This window comes from Lissotriton vulgaris, chromosome 4_1 (assembly GCF_964263255.1).
Source record: "Lissotriton vulgaris chromosome 4_1, aLisVul1.2, whole genome shotgun sequence".
NCBI classification, from domain to species: Eukaryota; Metazoa; Chordata; class Amphibia; order Caudata; family Salamandridae; genus Lissotriton; species Lissotriton vulgaris.
In genome coordinates, this window is record NC_141691.1 from 1,866,425,968 (window position 1) to 1,866,443,040 (window position 17,073).

A 17,073-nucleotide genomic window follows, 5' to 3' on the forward strand; every position below is an offset into this window, starting at 1 on the left:
GCGACGGCAGCCACAACTGCTTTGGGACGGGGAGTTCCCTTGCATGACATCTGTCAGGCAGCTACGTGGGCCTCGCTGCACACGTTTACCAAGCATTACTGCCTGAACAGCCAAGTCCGGAGAGACTGCTTCTTTGGCCGTTCTGTTCTCCAGGACTTTCTGGTGTGATCTTGGTTTGCAGACCCACCACCGGGGTTGGTATTGCTGGGTTATCTATTCTAAGGTAAGGAATATAACACTAACCTGTTTCTTTCAGATGCACAAGTTACTTACCTTTGGTAACAATATATCTGTAAGAAACATTAATAGTGATAGATTCCTTATCACCCCACCCATCCTCCCTGCTCTGCGAACTGATTTCTAGGGTTAAGGTTATCCCTTTCAGGGCCCCAGTTTCTTGGGACCAGCGCTCAGTTTCTTGCATGGCTCTGCATTCCTGGCGCAGAAAGTCGTGTACAGAACTGACGTTAGCCCTCGTGGGCGCATGTAAGTAGCTCCAGCTACGTCATCCTGGCGCCAATGACGCACGCGGAGCACACTGACGCGCAGGGGTACTGCTGACGAAAACTTTCCGGATCCAGTCTGATGCCTGGGGGTAATTCTAAGGTAAGGAATCTATCACTACTAATGTTTATTACAGATATATTGTTACCGAAGGTAAGTAACTTGTGCTACAATCTTAAGGATATTTCCTGAGACATGCACTTTGCAGTGGACTTTTATTATGGGAAGCAATCTTGATTTTCCGTTTTTTAACTACTTTTATTGATATTATATCAAAAAGGATAGTACAGGCATTTTCAGTGGTATTAACAGTGTGGAATCAGTTGGGATTGGCGTAGTTAGGCATCATTCGGCAGTTCTGTGTGCCCACATTTTCTTACTCTTCCCTCTGGGCTTGGGTGGGGGTTATTGCCCACAGTGGTCCTTCTCAACTCGACCTACAGTGAATATCTTGTCCATGGTCCCCAGATCTTCCTGTGTTCTCTGTTTTTAATAGACCATTTACAGTTTTTCTGCAAAATAAAAGGGGGTTTTAGGTGAATGATTTTGTAGATGAGACAAGCTGTTTTATAAGTGATATATTCTAGATGCTGTTGTAAACTGGATATTGAAAGAAACCTTTATTAACATGTTTTACCACAGTGAGGGATTCCACACACTGACAGTCAGCAGCACGCAGTCCTACCAGCGGCCACACACAGCCAGAATCAAAGACAGGTAGGGAGGGTCAAAGGTAAACAGAACAGGTTCAAAAGGAAGAGGTTACGAGATGGAGAATCTGCAAGACAAGTTTACAGGACCAGAAATTAAATCCAGGGACGGAGATCGAGAGGGCCCGACACAGATAACAAGAGAGGGTCAGAGATTATAAGGAGGGTCAGAGCTTGTTAAAGAGGATACAACACAAATACAGAGAGAGGGTCAGAGACAAAACTAAGAGCCAGAGTTAGAGCGGATTCGACAGGGTCAGATATTAAAATAAGGGTCAGCAGTACAGAGATGCGAGATGGCTATAGCGAGAGGGGTCAGAGATTAAAACAAGGGCCAAGGATAGGATACTAGACAGATAAACAACACTCAGTCAGTCAGTCAGTCAAAAATATCTTTATTCGATTTAGTTAAAAATCATACAAAGAGATAAAAACATTTCATACCATATTAAAAACTATTTACAATATTATATAAACAACACTCATACAAAGAGAGGGCCGGACATTAGTAGAAATTGTCTGAGACAGATGTATAGAGTCTGGGCTAGATGAGAAAGGTGCAAGATGAATAACACGGGTCACAAGCAGAGCTGCATGGTCAGGCAAGGCAATGGCCGCCTACCAGACATAATGAGCTGCTTCATGCTTGGAACCTTCACTGCCCCATGCTGTTGTTGTTCAAGGAATCATTGTGCATTCTTGTTCGTGTCCTACAGGTCCCCATTTGGAAGCAGCAGGCATGCCGTGGAGAGGAGCCGGTGGTTTGGGTGAGGCATGGCACTTCCTTTCCTTTTAGCCTTTCACTCAATGCTCAGTTTTACCAAACCCTTCTGCATGGTATTGAACATAGAGCAATGTATTTGGGATTTACCCTTTCATTACAACACGAGACATCCTTCTGAACATTGGGCCTCTGTCTTGGATTATATACATTTTACACATGATCCTACATATATAGACTGAATTAATATAATTGTAATTGAAAGTCATATGATGTATAGAAGTGAAGTTATTAGTGTATATTAGGTAGCCCGCACGTCTGTATAAATCTCCATTTTGAACATAATAGATGTTTTCCCTTTCACTCACTCCTGTATCCCCCTTTCACACATTCTTTCCTCACAGGCTTCACAGAGCATACAGTTAAGCTGATGACATAATGGATTATGTATGGTTGAATTTTTATATGGTGTGGATGTAAGATTGCAACACATATCTATTCCATTTTGTTTCTTCACTGGTTTAATTCACTGGAAGGATGTCTTATTGTCTAATTGTTTCATATTTGTTCGAACTTCTGTGGGTGACATTAGCATATAGGTTTTTGGATAAAGGTACAAATTGTGATGGTACTTATGTGTTTAGGTAATGCCATGTATTATTCTTGTGTTCTGATTAGCTCAAGAAATTTAAAAAATGTTCACACCACGATGATTTTGCAGTTTACCTAATAATACTATGCAAAAAAAATTGTGTATAAAAATCGCTTGATTTTGGGTTGAGTTAGAAGATTTTCTTATTCATTTAGGATACTCTGCAATTTTCTTATGTGATGCGGTCCATTGAGACTGAGTTTTACATACTCTAAATACATTTACATCTTAGAGCTTTCATGGCATTGAATGTACTCCTTATTTGATTTTTTTTTATAATACCCTTGTGGGCTTTGGGGATGGGCGGACCGGAATAACAGGCGTGGAGGCCGTATATAGTGAGCTATGTCTTTAGCTGTTTTTATTAACACACACAGATATAGAGTTTTCAGGGGTAGAGGCACCAAAGGATTGGAGAGGAAAGGTCCTGGAAGGTAGTCGTCTGGGAGGAGTGATCCGCGATGAGATGGCGTGGTACGTCTTCTTCTCTCCGACTTGAGGATCCGGTGGCCCTCGGAGTTAAAGAGAGACAAAATAGGGCAGTTTAGTGCTCGACGTTGAGTACTGACCGATGACACCAACACCCGGTTTGTGATGGGACAGAGGAGAGAGTGAGGAGGGTTCGGAAGGGTCGAAGACGGAAGGGAATACAAGCGGGAAAGGAAAAGGGTGAAAGTAGTGAGGGGTCCGGTGGCGGTATTCTCTATATACAGTGGCTCGGGAAGTGCGCGTATATACAGTGCTCCTAGGAGTGCTATACAGTGAGGGGATTGCTTATATACACTATGATACAAGTCGACCTGCAGTTCAGGAGACAGGGTACTCACATGCCCCGCCGCAACTCTTCTCCGAGTTGCGGCCGCTCTCCAGCCACCTCCTGGGGACTCCACCAGTCCTCGCTCCAGATCTCTTCCTCCTCGCCTCCGGTCTTCACTTCTCCTTGGCCTCTGCAATCTCCGTCCACCGCCTCCAGTTCTTGGTTTGCTGTCTCCTGCCACGAGTCCGCCGTCAAGAACCCAGTTCCCTCTCTGCGGCGTCCTTTTCCGTGTTCCGGTCCGGGGTCGTAGGCGGGACTTCCGGGGTCAGCGATAGTTGCTTCCGGGTTGTCGTCGCTCGTACTCGATTCCTGCATGGAAAGAGAAAGGGGAGTAGGCCGGGTTGCCAGGGACGCGGTGGAACCATCAACGGAGCCCAGAGAATCAGTACTGAGCCACCGCCCACTAGAGGTAGGGACAGGGTCCGTTCCACATCCCTTTCCCCTAGCCGTCTTTCTACTAGAGTTTGTTGGAGGTGGGTAACGAGACAAGTAGTCGGCATTTCCCTGCTCCACCCCTTTTCTGTGCAGTGTTTTAAATCTGTAGGGTTGAAGAGTAAGGAACCACCGCAGAACACGGTCATTGTGTCCTTTGTTTCTGGCCATCCATTCTAATGGCGCATGGTCCGTATATAAGATGAATTCGCGACCATCCAGGTAATAACGAAGGCTTTCTACGGCCCATTTGATAGCCAAGGCCTCCTTTTCGATTACTGCATAATTCCGCTCCCGGGGAAAGAGTTTTCGGCTTAGGTAGAGGATTGGTCTCTCATTACCGTCCCGGTCCTTCTGAGACAGTACGGCCCCTATACCTTGGTCTGAAGCATCCGTTTGAAGGATAAACGCCTTGGTGTAGTCGGGACTGATTAGAACTGGTTCGGAAACCAGAGATTGCTTCAGTTGGCTGAAGGCCTGTAGCAACTCCGGGTTTGGATGGGAGAGGGCCTCCTCGGCTTTTGTGGATTTCTTGAGGAGATCGGTTAAGGGAGCAGCTGTTTGAGAGAAACGGGGAATGAACCTCCTGTAGTAACCCAGGAGGCCCAGAAAAGCCCTTAATTCTTTCCGTGTTTGTGGGAAGGGGATGGACTGTATGGCATCTATCTTTTTGTTTTGGGGTCTGATCACACCCTCACCCAGGAGGAAACCCAGATATTTTACGGTTTGTGCTGCCAGTGTGGTCTTGGAGGGATTGATGGTAAAGCCATGGCTTTCCAGCGAGGAAATGACTTTCTGTAAGTGATGTAGGTGTTGGGTCCAGGTGTCGCTATAGATGATAATATCATCCAGATACGCCCCGGCGTATTGGGAATGAGGTTGGAGGACCTGATTCATGGCCCTCTGAAAGGTGGCGGGGGCACCGTGAAGGCCAAAGGGCATCACTTTGAATTGAAACAGGCCATCCGGGGTTGAAAAGGCTGTTTTCTTTTTGTCCTCCGCGCGGAGGGGGATTTGCCAATAGCCTTTACATAGGTCAAGGGTACTGATGAACTTAGCCTTGCCGATGCGTTCTACCATTTCATCTACCCTGGGTAACGGGTATGTATCAAAACAGGAGACTTTGTTGACCTCCCGGAAGTCTATGCAAAATCGTACCGAGCCATCCGGCTTCGGTACCAAGACAATAGGGGAGTTCCAGTGACTGATGGACGGTTCAATGATGCACATTTTTAGCATCATGTCGGTTTCCTCCTTGATCACCGTCCTTCGAGCCTCTGGAACTCGATAGGGCCGTTGTCTCACGGTTTTCCCAGGTTCGGTTCGAATACAGTGTTCTATAACCGAGGTATGGCCTGGTAAGGAGGAAAACACCTGCTGAAGGGAGGTCAAGGCAGTACGTAGATCTTCTTTTTGGGGCTCCCGTAAGTCGGGATCAAAACAGACCTCATAAGGGAGGACTGTTGGGGTAGCAAGACCGGACAGAACAGGACGGGGTCCTTCCCATCGTTTTAGAAGATTTATGTGGTAAATCTGGGTAACCCCTCGTTGGTAATCCAACTCAATTTCATAGGTCACAGGGGTTACCTGACGTAGGACTTCAAAAGGGCCCTGCCACTGACCCAGTAGTTTATGGTCTGAGGATGGCAGAAGGAGAAGTACCAAATCACCTGGGTTAAATGAACGTGACCTGGTTCCCTTGTCATATTGACGTTTTTGAGAGGGCTGTGCTGTTAACAGGTTCTGACGCACAATCTCTCGTACTTGAGCTAAGTGGGTTTTTAGGTTAGCAACATATTCTGGGAGGGGTTTGGTGCGATCAGGTTCGGCCTCCCAGGCTTCTTTTGCCATGTCCAACAGGGTTCGTGGAGCCCTCCCATATAAAAGTTCGTAGGGGGAGTAACCTGTACTACTTTGGACCTTGCATCGTATTGCAAACAAGGCTAGGGGCAGCATCTCTTCCCACCTTTTGCTTTCGAGGGCCAGCAGTTTTTTAAGCGTAGTCTTTAGGGTGGCATTATATCGTTCGACTAGGCCATCGGTCTGGGGGTGATAAGCCGAGGTCCTTATCTGTTTTACACCAAGCTGTGAACATACCTGTTTCATAAGGGAGGAGACAAAGGGGGTCCCTTGATCCGTTAGGATCTCTCGGGGAAAACCTACTCGGGAAAATATGGAAATAAGTGCTTTTGCAATGTTCTGGGTGGTAGGCTGTTTTAAGGCCACTGCTTCTGGAAAACGAGTGGCATAGTCTACCAGAACCAGGGCGTACCGACACCCACTTCTGGAAGGAAGCAGAGGACCGATAAGATCCATGCCAACCCGACTAAAAGGAATGTCTATGAGGGGCATAGGCTGGAGGGGTACCCGGGGAGGGCGATATCTGCTATTTTTCTGGCACACGGGACATTCTTGACAGTATCGTTTTATCTGCTGATAGACCCCCGGCCAATAGAACCGGTCGAGGATAGATTGTCCCGTTTTTACGTCACCAAAATGTCCCCCTAGTAGGTGGCTGTGGGCTAGGAACAACACTTTCTCCTGAAAGGGACCAGGGATTAACAACTGCGAAGCTTGCTGAGGGCTGCCCTTCCTGTATAATAGTCCATTCCGCTTATAGAAGTAGGGACCTACTTGAAGAGGGTCTTCATTGTCCAGAGCCCGGTTCCAGGCATTCTGTAACATGGGATCTTCTTGTTGAGCCGCCCTGAACTCCCTATCAGATTCCCAAGGATGGTCGTTCACTTGAACGGGATACGCGGTGGTGTGATTTCTTTTCTCCTTCTTCTTTTGACTCTTGGTTTTGTACGGTTTGATCGGTAGGGTTGCATCATTACTGGCTTGGGGAAATGGTGCTTCTGCCCACCACTTCTCAAGGGAATCGGTTGTTTTCTGGAGGAGATGAGGAAGTCCGCTATAGTCACTGCCCAGTATTAGTTGTTCTGGTAAATTGGGGACTAAGCCTACGTTCAGAAGGCTTCCTTGATCTGCATGATGTTGTACCCGCACCCTAGCAGTGGGATAAGTCCTGGTGTCGCCGTGAACACACTGGATGGCAACTGTACCGGTCACTGGTCCTATGCGAGTGGGTAGTTCCTGAGGGCGCAACACACTTTGTCGGCAACCGGAATCAGCCAGAGCGTGTAATGGTTGACCGTCTATTTTCACTGGACAGTGAAAACGAGGGGGTTCCCTCTCTGGGGTGTCACATACCAGATTCCTAACCAGCCCCACCTCCATGGGTTCTTCTCTCTGGGGGCAAACTCTGGCGATGTGCCCATAACCCCCACAATGGTAGCATTGGGGTCCGGGGTTCGGTGGTCGTGGTAGGATGGGGTAAGGAAATAGGGGAGTTGGTTCAGGTTTTCTTGGTAGTGGACGTCTTTGGGCTCGGATGTGATTGGGGTGATGACCTCGGGTTGGGTGCTCCTCCTTTATCCTCTGAGTCTCCTGGGCACGATTGAAAGCGCTGGCGATTTCCACCGCCGTATCCAGCGTTAGACGGGCATGCTGGCGTACCCACTTCTGCGTGGAGGGATGTAAGGAAGCCAAAAATTGTTCCAGATATATTTTAGCCAAAATATCGTCCTTGGAGGATGTGGCGGGTTTCAGCCAACGATTAGCCAAATCCTGGATACGGAAGGAAAGAGCTCTGGGGTTTTCCTGTGGCCCTTCCTTCACTTGTCTGAGGCGTATCCTATAAGTTTCATCGTCGATCCCCAGCCGCTCCAGAATGCATGCCTTTATATCAGCATACGGGGTCTGCCCCTGGACGTTGGCCTGCTGGTAGGCCGCCTGTAACTCTCCAGTAAGCAAAGGACCCAAATAGTGACCCCAGCGGTCGGCTGGCCAAGCAGCAGCGTGGGCCAGGCGTTCAAAGTTTGTAAAGAAAAAGTCCGGGTCTTCGCCTGGAACATACTTTTGAAGCACCACCGACGGAAGGGAAGTAACGGGCCTCTGTTGTCCCAACACGTCAGTGAGTTTTCCTAGGGCCTGGTCTTGGGCCGTACCTTGACCTTTCAGGACATCGTGCAATTGCCCACGATCCTCTTCGGCAGTCTTTAGGAATTGTTCCATGAGCTTTCCCATCTGCTCCTGGGACTCGGCCAACTTCTTTACTGCAGCCTCCATGCTTCCGGTGTATCCTACTTCTGACACCACCTGTGGGCTTTGGGGATGGGCGGACCGGAATAACAGGCGTGGAGGCCGTATATAGTGAGCTATGTCTTTAGCTGTTTTTATTAACACACACAGATATAGAGTTTTCAGGGGTAGAGGCACCAAAGGATTGGAGAGGAAAGGTCCTGGAAGGTAGTCGTCTGGGAGGAGTGATCCGCGATGAGATGGCGTGGTACGTCTTCTTCTCTCCGACTTGAGGATCCGGTGGCCCTCGGAGTTAAAGAGAGACAAAATAGGGCAGTTTAGTGCTCGACGTTGAGTACTGACCGATGACACCAACACCCGGTTTGTGATGGGACAGAGGAGAGAGTGAGGAGGGTTCGGAAGGGTCGAAGACGGAAGGGAATACAAGCGGGAAAGGAAAAGGGTGAAAGTAGTGAGGGGTCCGGTGGCGGTATTCTCTATATACAGTGGCTCGGGAAGTGCGCGTATATACAGTGCTCCTAGGAGTGCTATACAGTGAGGGGATTGCTTATATACACTATGATACAAGTCGACCTGCAGTTCAGGAGACAGGGTACTCACATGCCCCGCCGCAACTCTTCTCCGAGTTGCGGCCGCTCTCTAGCCACCTCCTGGGGACTCCACCAGTCCTCGCTCCAGATCTCTTCCTCCTCGCCTCCGGTCTTCACTTCTCCTTGGCCTCTGCAATCTCCGTCCACCGCCTCCAGTTCTTGGTTTGCTGTCTCCTGCCACGAGTCCGCCGTCAAGAACCCAGTTCCCTCTCTGCGGCGTCCTTTTCCGTGTTCCGGTCCGGGGTCGTAGGCGGGACTTCCGGGGTCAGCGATAGTTGCTTCCGGGTTGTCGTCGCTCGTACTCGATTCCTGCATGGAAAGAGAAAGGGGAGTAGGCCGGGTTGCCAGGGACGCGGTGGAACCATCAACGGAGCCCAGAGAATCAGTACTGAGCCACCGCCCAATAGAGGTAGGGACAGGGTCCGTTCCACAACCCTTTAACTTTTCATTGATCTATAAAGTAATTATTGAGTGGACCCCATTACTTAGTGAACTGTTTATTCTGCTAATTGATGGAGGATATGCCTTAATGCGGGAAACATTGCCTCATGAAATTGAGGTTTAAAACCGCCTCAGACTGGAACAGGGAGCCTGTGTATGTTCCTCACAAGGTTGTGTAATGCAGCCTGGTGGGAACGTGCAAAGTGCGCATGACTGTTTGGTTGGCCCAAGAGGGCCGGCTAAACAGTTCATGCGCACTTTGGGAGTGCAAACCACTCCCCCCCCCCCTGCTCTGGCCAGCCCCGCCCCACACAGGCCACTGACTGCATGCAACAGGAAAAATAAAATGACAATAACGATATGTTATTGTCAATTTTTTTAACCTTTTTGCGCTGTGGGGCGAGGAGCCGCCACTGGCTTCTCAAGGGCATATCTTTTGCTGCATCTCTTGTTGTGAATGAAAGGTAGGCATTCTAGTTCTTTCTCCAAAATACTGGTCGTAAATTATCACAACAAGATGAACATGAAAGATGTTTATAGCGTCAAATATTCATTCGTACGTGTCCTTGTGTAATGAGACTAAGGCGAGAAGGCCACGTCATTTATTTGTATAAATAGACTTACGCTATTCTCCCACTAGATGTCAGTGTCTCCCTATCTAATCACCCACCCTTCTCGTCAAGACAAATGGAAGACCGAAATCCCCCGATATTTGTTATTGTTCATCTGTCCTGATTCACACATCAGTGACTGATCTATGCCGCGCAGAGAAATGGAGTAGAGCTTGTCATTTATTTCCCTTTAAAAACTTTTATCGTTGTTTTACACGTCTACACCTTTCTTTTCAGATACTTTGTGTACGTTTGTGGTAAAAACGTTTATATAGGAATAGCCGTTCAAGGCTCATTAAAAAAAAGAAATTGCAGAGTAGCAGGTAACTTTAGTTTCCATCCTGCGTTGGGAAACAGTCGGGGAGAAGAGCTCCTTGAGTCAAACCAGTGCATGCACTTATAGCCAACGTGGAAACTTCTAGAATAGTGCAGGGTGATTATACGTTTCAATGCTCCTGGAGGCAGAATGAGAGATCATGGCAAACTAAAACTCGGAGCAAGAGTCTTTCAAATGTATCTGAACATGGAGTTCGACTGCTCAATTACTCTACGCAGTTTTTTTTTACTTTTGACGCCTCAGATATGCCAAGTGCACCGCTTATCTAGCTGCGAAGTGAGGGCGTCCGGTTAATGCATTGCTGAGGCCTATGCAAGATGGCTGCTACACCATTAAACTTAACATAATTGTTCTCATAGCTTTATGAGTTATACAGAGCAGTCATGAATCTCATACACACTTAAGGGTCATACGAAGGACGTACCAGTAAAAAAAACGAACTGAATTTAAGAAAATGTTTTGCTTTCTTTTTTGCCCCTCCCTGGACAACAAACAGAGCGAGAATACAATATTTATTTTATAAGTCCTATTTATAATAGACTAGCAGTCCATCCCGAGGTTGTCCGGGTATGAATTGCTGCCGGCCAGTAGTATATTGTTTTGTAGGATTTCGTTTTGATAGCATTTCTTATCTGTGACAGGCCTGTGAAACTCTCCGATTCACAGTGCACTGCTGATGCACTTAAGAGTGCGCGTTCAGTAGTGTGTGAACGCAAGTTTCCCTACTTTATTTTTTCTTGCAATATTATATAGCGCAAACTCGGCAACATGGCATGAGCACAATTTACATTACAGAAGAACACATTCATTTGTGGTAGGCACGGGGAGACAAAGCGATTTGCCTGGAATCACAGGATGTTGAGCTGATGCCGAGATTCGAACGTAGCTCCCCAGCTCTAAAGTTCGCAATTCTAAAACTTGTGGCGGGAGGTGTGTCTAAAAGTGTATGTCGGTGCTGGCCATCAATGAGAAAGACCTGTGCATTTTTCAAATGGGTGTTGAAAAAATATGAGTATGTTGTTGGAGATGTGGGCCGCCGTGCCACCAATGTACTTACCGGGGGAGGGTAAACACCCATTATTCCGCAACTTTCTTTCCGCATGCCATCACTCGGCATACTTTCATTACGAAAGTACCACGACTCCGCAATGCCATTATAACGCATGGCATTACATTTTATATGCTTTTACCACCCATACATTTACAACGAAATTCGTTGTAAATGTATGAATGGTAAAAGCATGTTTTTTTAAATGTTTGGATAAGATAAGTTTGGGTATAGGGGTATATGTTTTGGGGTACTGAGGTATATGTTTTGGGGTGTTTAGGTATTTTAAGGGTTCAGATATAGTTTTGGGTTATGGGGTACAGGGGTAGTTTTAGGGTTTAGGGATAGGTATGGGTTTTGGGGTACAGGGGTATTTTTAGGGTTCAGGGCTAGGTTTGGGTTTTAGGGTATAGGGGTATTTTTAGGGTTCAGGGGTAGGTTTGGGTTTTGGGGTACAGGGGTATTTTAAGGGTTCAGGGCTAGGTTTGGGTTTTGGGGTACAGGGGTATTTTTAGGGTTCAGGGCTAGGTTTGGGTGTTGGGGTACAGGGGTATTTTTAGGGTTCATGGGTAGGTTTGGGGTACAGGGGTATTTTAAGGGTTCAGGGCTAGGTTTGGGTTTTGGGGTACAGGGTTAATTTTAGGGTTCAGGGCTAGGTTTGGGTTTTGGGGTACAGGGGTATTTTTAGGGTTCAGGGGTAGGTTTGGGGTACAGGGGTATTTTAAGGGTTCAGGGCGATGTTTGGGTTTTGGGGTACAGGGGTATTTTAGGGTTCAGGGGTAGGTTTGGGTTTTGGGGTACAGTGGTATTTTTAGGGTTCAGTGCTAGGTTTGGGTTTTGGGGTACAGGGGTATTTTTAGGGTTCAGGGGTAGGTTTGGGTTTTGAGGTACAGGGGTATTTATAGGGTTCAGGGCTAGGTTTGGGTTTTGGGGTAGAGCGGTATTTTTAGGGTTTAGGGATAGGTTTGGGTTTTGGGGTACAGGGTATATTTATAGGGTTAAGATGGGTTAGTGTTTAAGGGTGTTGGGGTATTTTAAGGAGTAAGGGTGGGTTATGATTATGGGGTGCAGGTGTATTTAAAGGGAGCAGGGTGGGATTAGCACACAATATGAGACATGGCATGAAGGGCGGAACGTACCACACGCCCCCGGCGTTTGTCACGCCCCCAGCACATGCCCACAGCACAACGCAGACACTCCCACAAGGGACTACTTTGCTGGCACGGTTCTTTTACCTTTTAAATGTATATGGTGGGCGTCTGCATAGCCTATGTCCTTCTGCTGCAACTGCCCTTTCCAACGCTGTATTGGGTGTTGTGATTGGTGCTGTGGTTCCTGAGATTACCCGCCTCAAAGGTTTGGACTCTCTCTTTATTATATTAGTATGGATTTCTTCAAACGGCAAGAACATCCACGAAAAAATTATTAACAAAAAAAGCTTAGATGGCATAAATACATTACCTAATACATACTGGGTCATGGATGCCTAAAATAATTCAGTTACAGCAGTTCACATTTTTTAAGTACGTAAAAAATTGATTAATTGCAAAACAAATGTCGTTGCTGGGAGTAGTCTGATAATGACACGGCAGACAGCCAGCAGTATGGCGGGTGCCTCCGTTCTGATGCTCTTGCCTGCGCCCTCATAGAGGTAAGATGTGGAAAGGCTTGCGGTAACAACGCTACCTGCAGTTATTCCCCAGTCGCTAAATACTGCATTGATGGCTGACATAGCTGCCTCATTTGCGGTTCTGTCTGTAATTTGCACCTTAGTTACACGTCTCCTGCAAAATGGTTGAGTTGTATTATTCATTTACCTTTAACACTGGCCTCCTCTAACACTGTCAGCCTACAATAATTTTGGGAAGATAAACACTCCTTTGAGTAAGCAGCTAAATATTTCATTTAGGATTTTTGTACTTCTATAATAATAATTTTTTTTAACCAAGCACTAACGTTCCTATTTAGAGATTGTTTAAAAAAAATATCTTTATCGCATTTCACAAGTTACTGAATAATATACAAAGTAAACACTTTTGCAATACATTCAAGTCACTTTGTGTCAGGAGAAGGAAGTCATATACCGTACGATTAACTGGGGTCTTGAGGCCACCGGATAATTGCATGTTGGGGTATTTAGAGATTGTTAGTGGCATACAATTCTTCTAATTCTTGAAGGAAATGCCAAATTCTAATGCTAATCCAATGGGAAGATTTCCTCCCTCAAAATATTCCAATATTCCAATGATGGAAAAAATGTGGATTCTTCTGCGGATGTAGACATGCAGAAATCATAGTAGTTTTGCTGCTACCCAACTCGGAGTCACCCTTTCTGTGCCATGTGCCATCTGTGGTGATTCAATCAATCAGTCAAATGGGATTTATAAAGCGTGGCTTATCACCCGCAAGGGTATCCAGGCGCTTGCAGGTCGTGGCGCCTCAGTCAAACAGCCAGGTCTTGAAGCCCTATGGAATTCCGTAAGTGAGGTGATGGCCTGGAGATGCGTGGGGGGACTTTTTCAGGTTTTGCTGCTATATGGGAGAAGGATCGCCCTCCACTTCTGCTTAGGTGGATGCCAGGAGTAAGAGATGCTTAGGTGGATGCCAGGACTGTGGGCAAGAGATAAGGAGACAGAGCATGGTCTTCTCGCTGGTCCTTGGAATTTCAAGTGGTGGTAATGTAGGTAGGTCCTTGGTTGTGTGGAGCTTTGTGTGCGGGGGTCAGCAGCTTGAATTGGCTTCTCTTCTGCATGGGTAGCCATTGGAGTTGCCTGAGGTGTGGTGTGATATGGGATCATCAGGGAAGGTCAAGGATGAGTCTGGCTGCGGCTTTCTGTATGGTCTGAAGTCTTTGTAGGAAGTGTGCGGCGATTCCTATGTAGAGGGCATTGCCATAGTCCAGTCAGGTGGTGATGAGGGCCTGTGTCACTGTGCGTCTCGTTTCAGGGGTAGCCACTTGAAGATCTTACGTAGCATGCGCAGCGTGAACAAGCATTTACAATGCAACGGTTTCGCCTTTGTAAAAGTTAGAGCTATTGTCATTGTAAATGACAATTTTTTTTATTTATGTGTTGGTTTTGAAAACAGATAAATAAATGGCATTGTCATTTACAATGCCAATAGCTTAATCTGTCGCAAATGTGAGACCTATTGCATTTGCACCCACACGCACACACACACACACACAGAGCCACCCACACAGAGCCACCCACACACACACAGAGCCACCCACACAGGAGTGAGGGCGGAGGGATGGAGGGAGAGAGCAGCGTGAATCTCTCCGAATCTAATGAAAGCCCTTCCTAAGCCTGATGTATTGCACCTGGCAGTCACTTGGTCTGCTCTAGCTATTGAATAATTGAAAGGGTCTGATCGGGGGGAGGGGGGACCTTCCCGAGGAAGTGTCTCTACACATGTACATTTCCAGGCGGACCTGCTCGGCTCCCCCTCTCTGGAGCAGCTTTAAGTGTTCCACTCTTGGTTGTGTGTCTTTCCTTCCCTTGTTTATTCGTTTCCTGTCCCTTGCGCTCTTTCTATGGCGGGCGTTTTTGCGGCGGTGGGAGGCGCTGTCTCTTCTGGTGACCAGAGAGAGCAGACACGAGGGGCACAGATTGAGCGAGGAAAGAGGAGGGGTGAGAGGAAAAGAGACGGCAGGAGGGGAGAGAGAGTGAGAGAACGAGAGAAACCGAAACTGTAAGAGGGAAGAAAGAAAGCTGAGAGGGAAAGATGTGGAGAAAGCACAAGAGAGAGGGAGAGAGAGAGAGAGAGAGAGGGAAAGGGGACGGAGTAAAGGGGTAGCGGCGGGTCATGGAATGAGCCGAGAGGGCAAGAGGTACATTTGGAAGAGGAAAGCAAAAGAAAGATAGGGCGAGTACAATGTATCAATGGAGGATGGGAGGGAGAAAGGAAAGGAGGGGGCATCCGAAATGGAGAGGAGTGTGTGAGGACAACGGTGAGCGGGCAGGAGGGACGGCGAATGGAGGAGGTTGAGCTGTGTAGGGTGCGAGGAGAAGAAAGAGAGGGAAAGGCAGAGCGGGGTACCAACAAGGAAATATAGGGGAAACGCGAGAGGGGACGGCTGGGGCAGAGGGGTGAGTGAGGGCAGAAGAGAGGGAAGGTAGGGGGACATTTAAAAAAGTGTGAACGGGACTGATGAATTGGGAGGAGCTGGGGAGGGAGTCTTATGGGTGAAAAAGACGCGAGGGACAGATAGGAAAGAGGACGAGAGAAGAGAGCCAACGGCGGGCAGAGGATGGGGATGGAGTGAAGACAGGCAGGAAAGGATCACCAGGGAAAGAAGAGAGGACCTCGTGACCCGTGATCATTTCCTTATTTCCCCGCACCAGAATTACCATGACCTGCCTGGGATCCTGGTTATTAGGGGACAGGAAAGTAACAGCAATTCGGAGTTTTGGAGAAACAACATACGGAAATCGGGTTTACTGTGCCGATTTTACGCTTTTGCCCAGGTGCTGCATTAAGACTCTGCGCGCGAGCAGGAGGTGAAACACCGTGGAACTCCAGTGTTGCCTCACACTTCTAATTTCACTGGGGTAAGTAACGGCTGTTAACAGCCTCAACAGAATTACCGGGCCGCTCACAATTTGAATCCACCACAAACTGAGACCACACAGGTAAGTATTTTATAAAAATAGAAATAACTTTTATCTGGTTGCAGCAATGTAAATAAGCAGTTGCACGATAATCACTTCAGTATAGCAATGATGAACTTAATCTTAATTGGTGTTTCTAAATTTCAGGAAGTTCTTGAAGCAAATGTCTCTAGTCTCTTTAATCAGCACACGATATGCCAATATTATGTGATTGAAAACGCTCTTCAAAATGAGCCAAGAACCATGCCAATGTTTTATGCTAGAAACGCTCCCAAAATGAGCCAAGAATCATGCCAATGTTTTATACCGCTAACGGGACCCGGCCCCTAGCGTCAGGGACCCTTCGCGCCTCTAGCGCGTCTCACCGCAATGCTGTTGGGAGGGGGGATTCCCTTCCAGGCGCACCCCGCGGCGAGCGCTCACTAGCGCTCCAGCCCGGCCGGTCTCAAGACGCTCCTCCGCCCGCTCTCGGTTCTCCAGGGAGCAGCGGGGGGCAGAGACGGCAGGCCGGGGGCTGGAGCTCTCTTTCAGGTCCCTCGGCGAGGTCAGGTCAGTCTTCCCCGGGCCCGGCGGTGATCGCGGTGAATTCTCGGCTCCTCCAGTCGAGCGGGCCAATCCAGACACGGCAGAACGGGCGAGCCTCCAAAGCACCCGGGAGTCAGCCTATGGCAGTGCGGCTCCCGGGTCAAGCCTGCGATGACGCTCCTCGCCCTAGCCAATCACCACACGGCAACAGTGGTGACGCTGCGCCACACGGGCCAATCCCGTCGCGGCGTTTGGTGAGGGGGCTCGGCTCTCCCGTCCAATCGGAGAGCAGCGGGCTCGTTTTCGGTCGCGTTGGTACCAGCAAGGTACGGGGCCCTTCGTCGGGGGTTTACTGATCCCGGGTCGCGGTGGTGAAGCTGCACACAGGTTATTTTAGTGCGCTCTGCTCGGGGAAGGCTCACAAACCTTCAGTCTGCACCAAACACGTGTCGATGAACACGGCGACCTCACAGCACGGCACAGCAGCCGGTAGGCGGGGATCTGCTGTGGGAGGGGAGAGGGAGGCGGGGATCTGCTGTGGGAGGGGAGAGGGAGGTGGGGAGAGCGGATCGGGATCAGCTGCGGCTCGGGAGGCGGGGGAGAGGAACGGACGGCGGGAAACGTGCACAGGACAGCGAGGAGGGGGGAGGGGGGACGGCGGGAGGAGGGACACGGAAGAAGGCAGGACAGCAGCAAGCACGGCCCGGCCGGACCAGATTCGGGGGCGTTCCCGGCGTCGCGTGACGTCGCCAAAAGCCAAAGAATCTCGGCGCCCGAGTCTCCTCCGGCCATGACGGACGCCTCTCTGTTCCAATGGCTAGCCTCCATTTATGGAGCTAGCCAATGGGACAGGGGGGCGTATTCCAGAGTCCTTACTGTAATCAAGAGATTTCTCTGGAGGCGGAGCCTAAAGGCTCCGTTCCCCAGCGAAACCTAAAAAGGAGGCGGAGTAGACACCATTGATCTGT

General features: G+C 48.5%; 1 protein-coding gene across 1 annotated transcript in view; it reads left to right on the forward strand.

Moving 5' to 3' along the window:
• Positions 1-17,073, forward strand: part of NTAQ1 (N-terminal glutamine amidase 1) — a 147,804-nt gene that overhangs the window by 66,955 nt on the left and 63,776 nt on the right. The window contains exon 3 of the mRNA XM_086966185.1: positions 1,931-1,981. Coding sequence (XP_086822311.1) covers positions 1,931-1,981 — 51 coding nt within the window. The remainder of the gene's footprint in view (positions 1-1,930; positions 1,982-17,073) is intronic.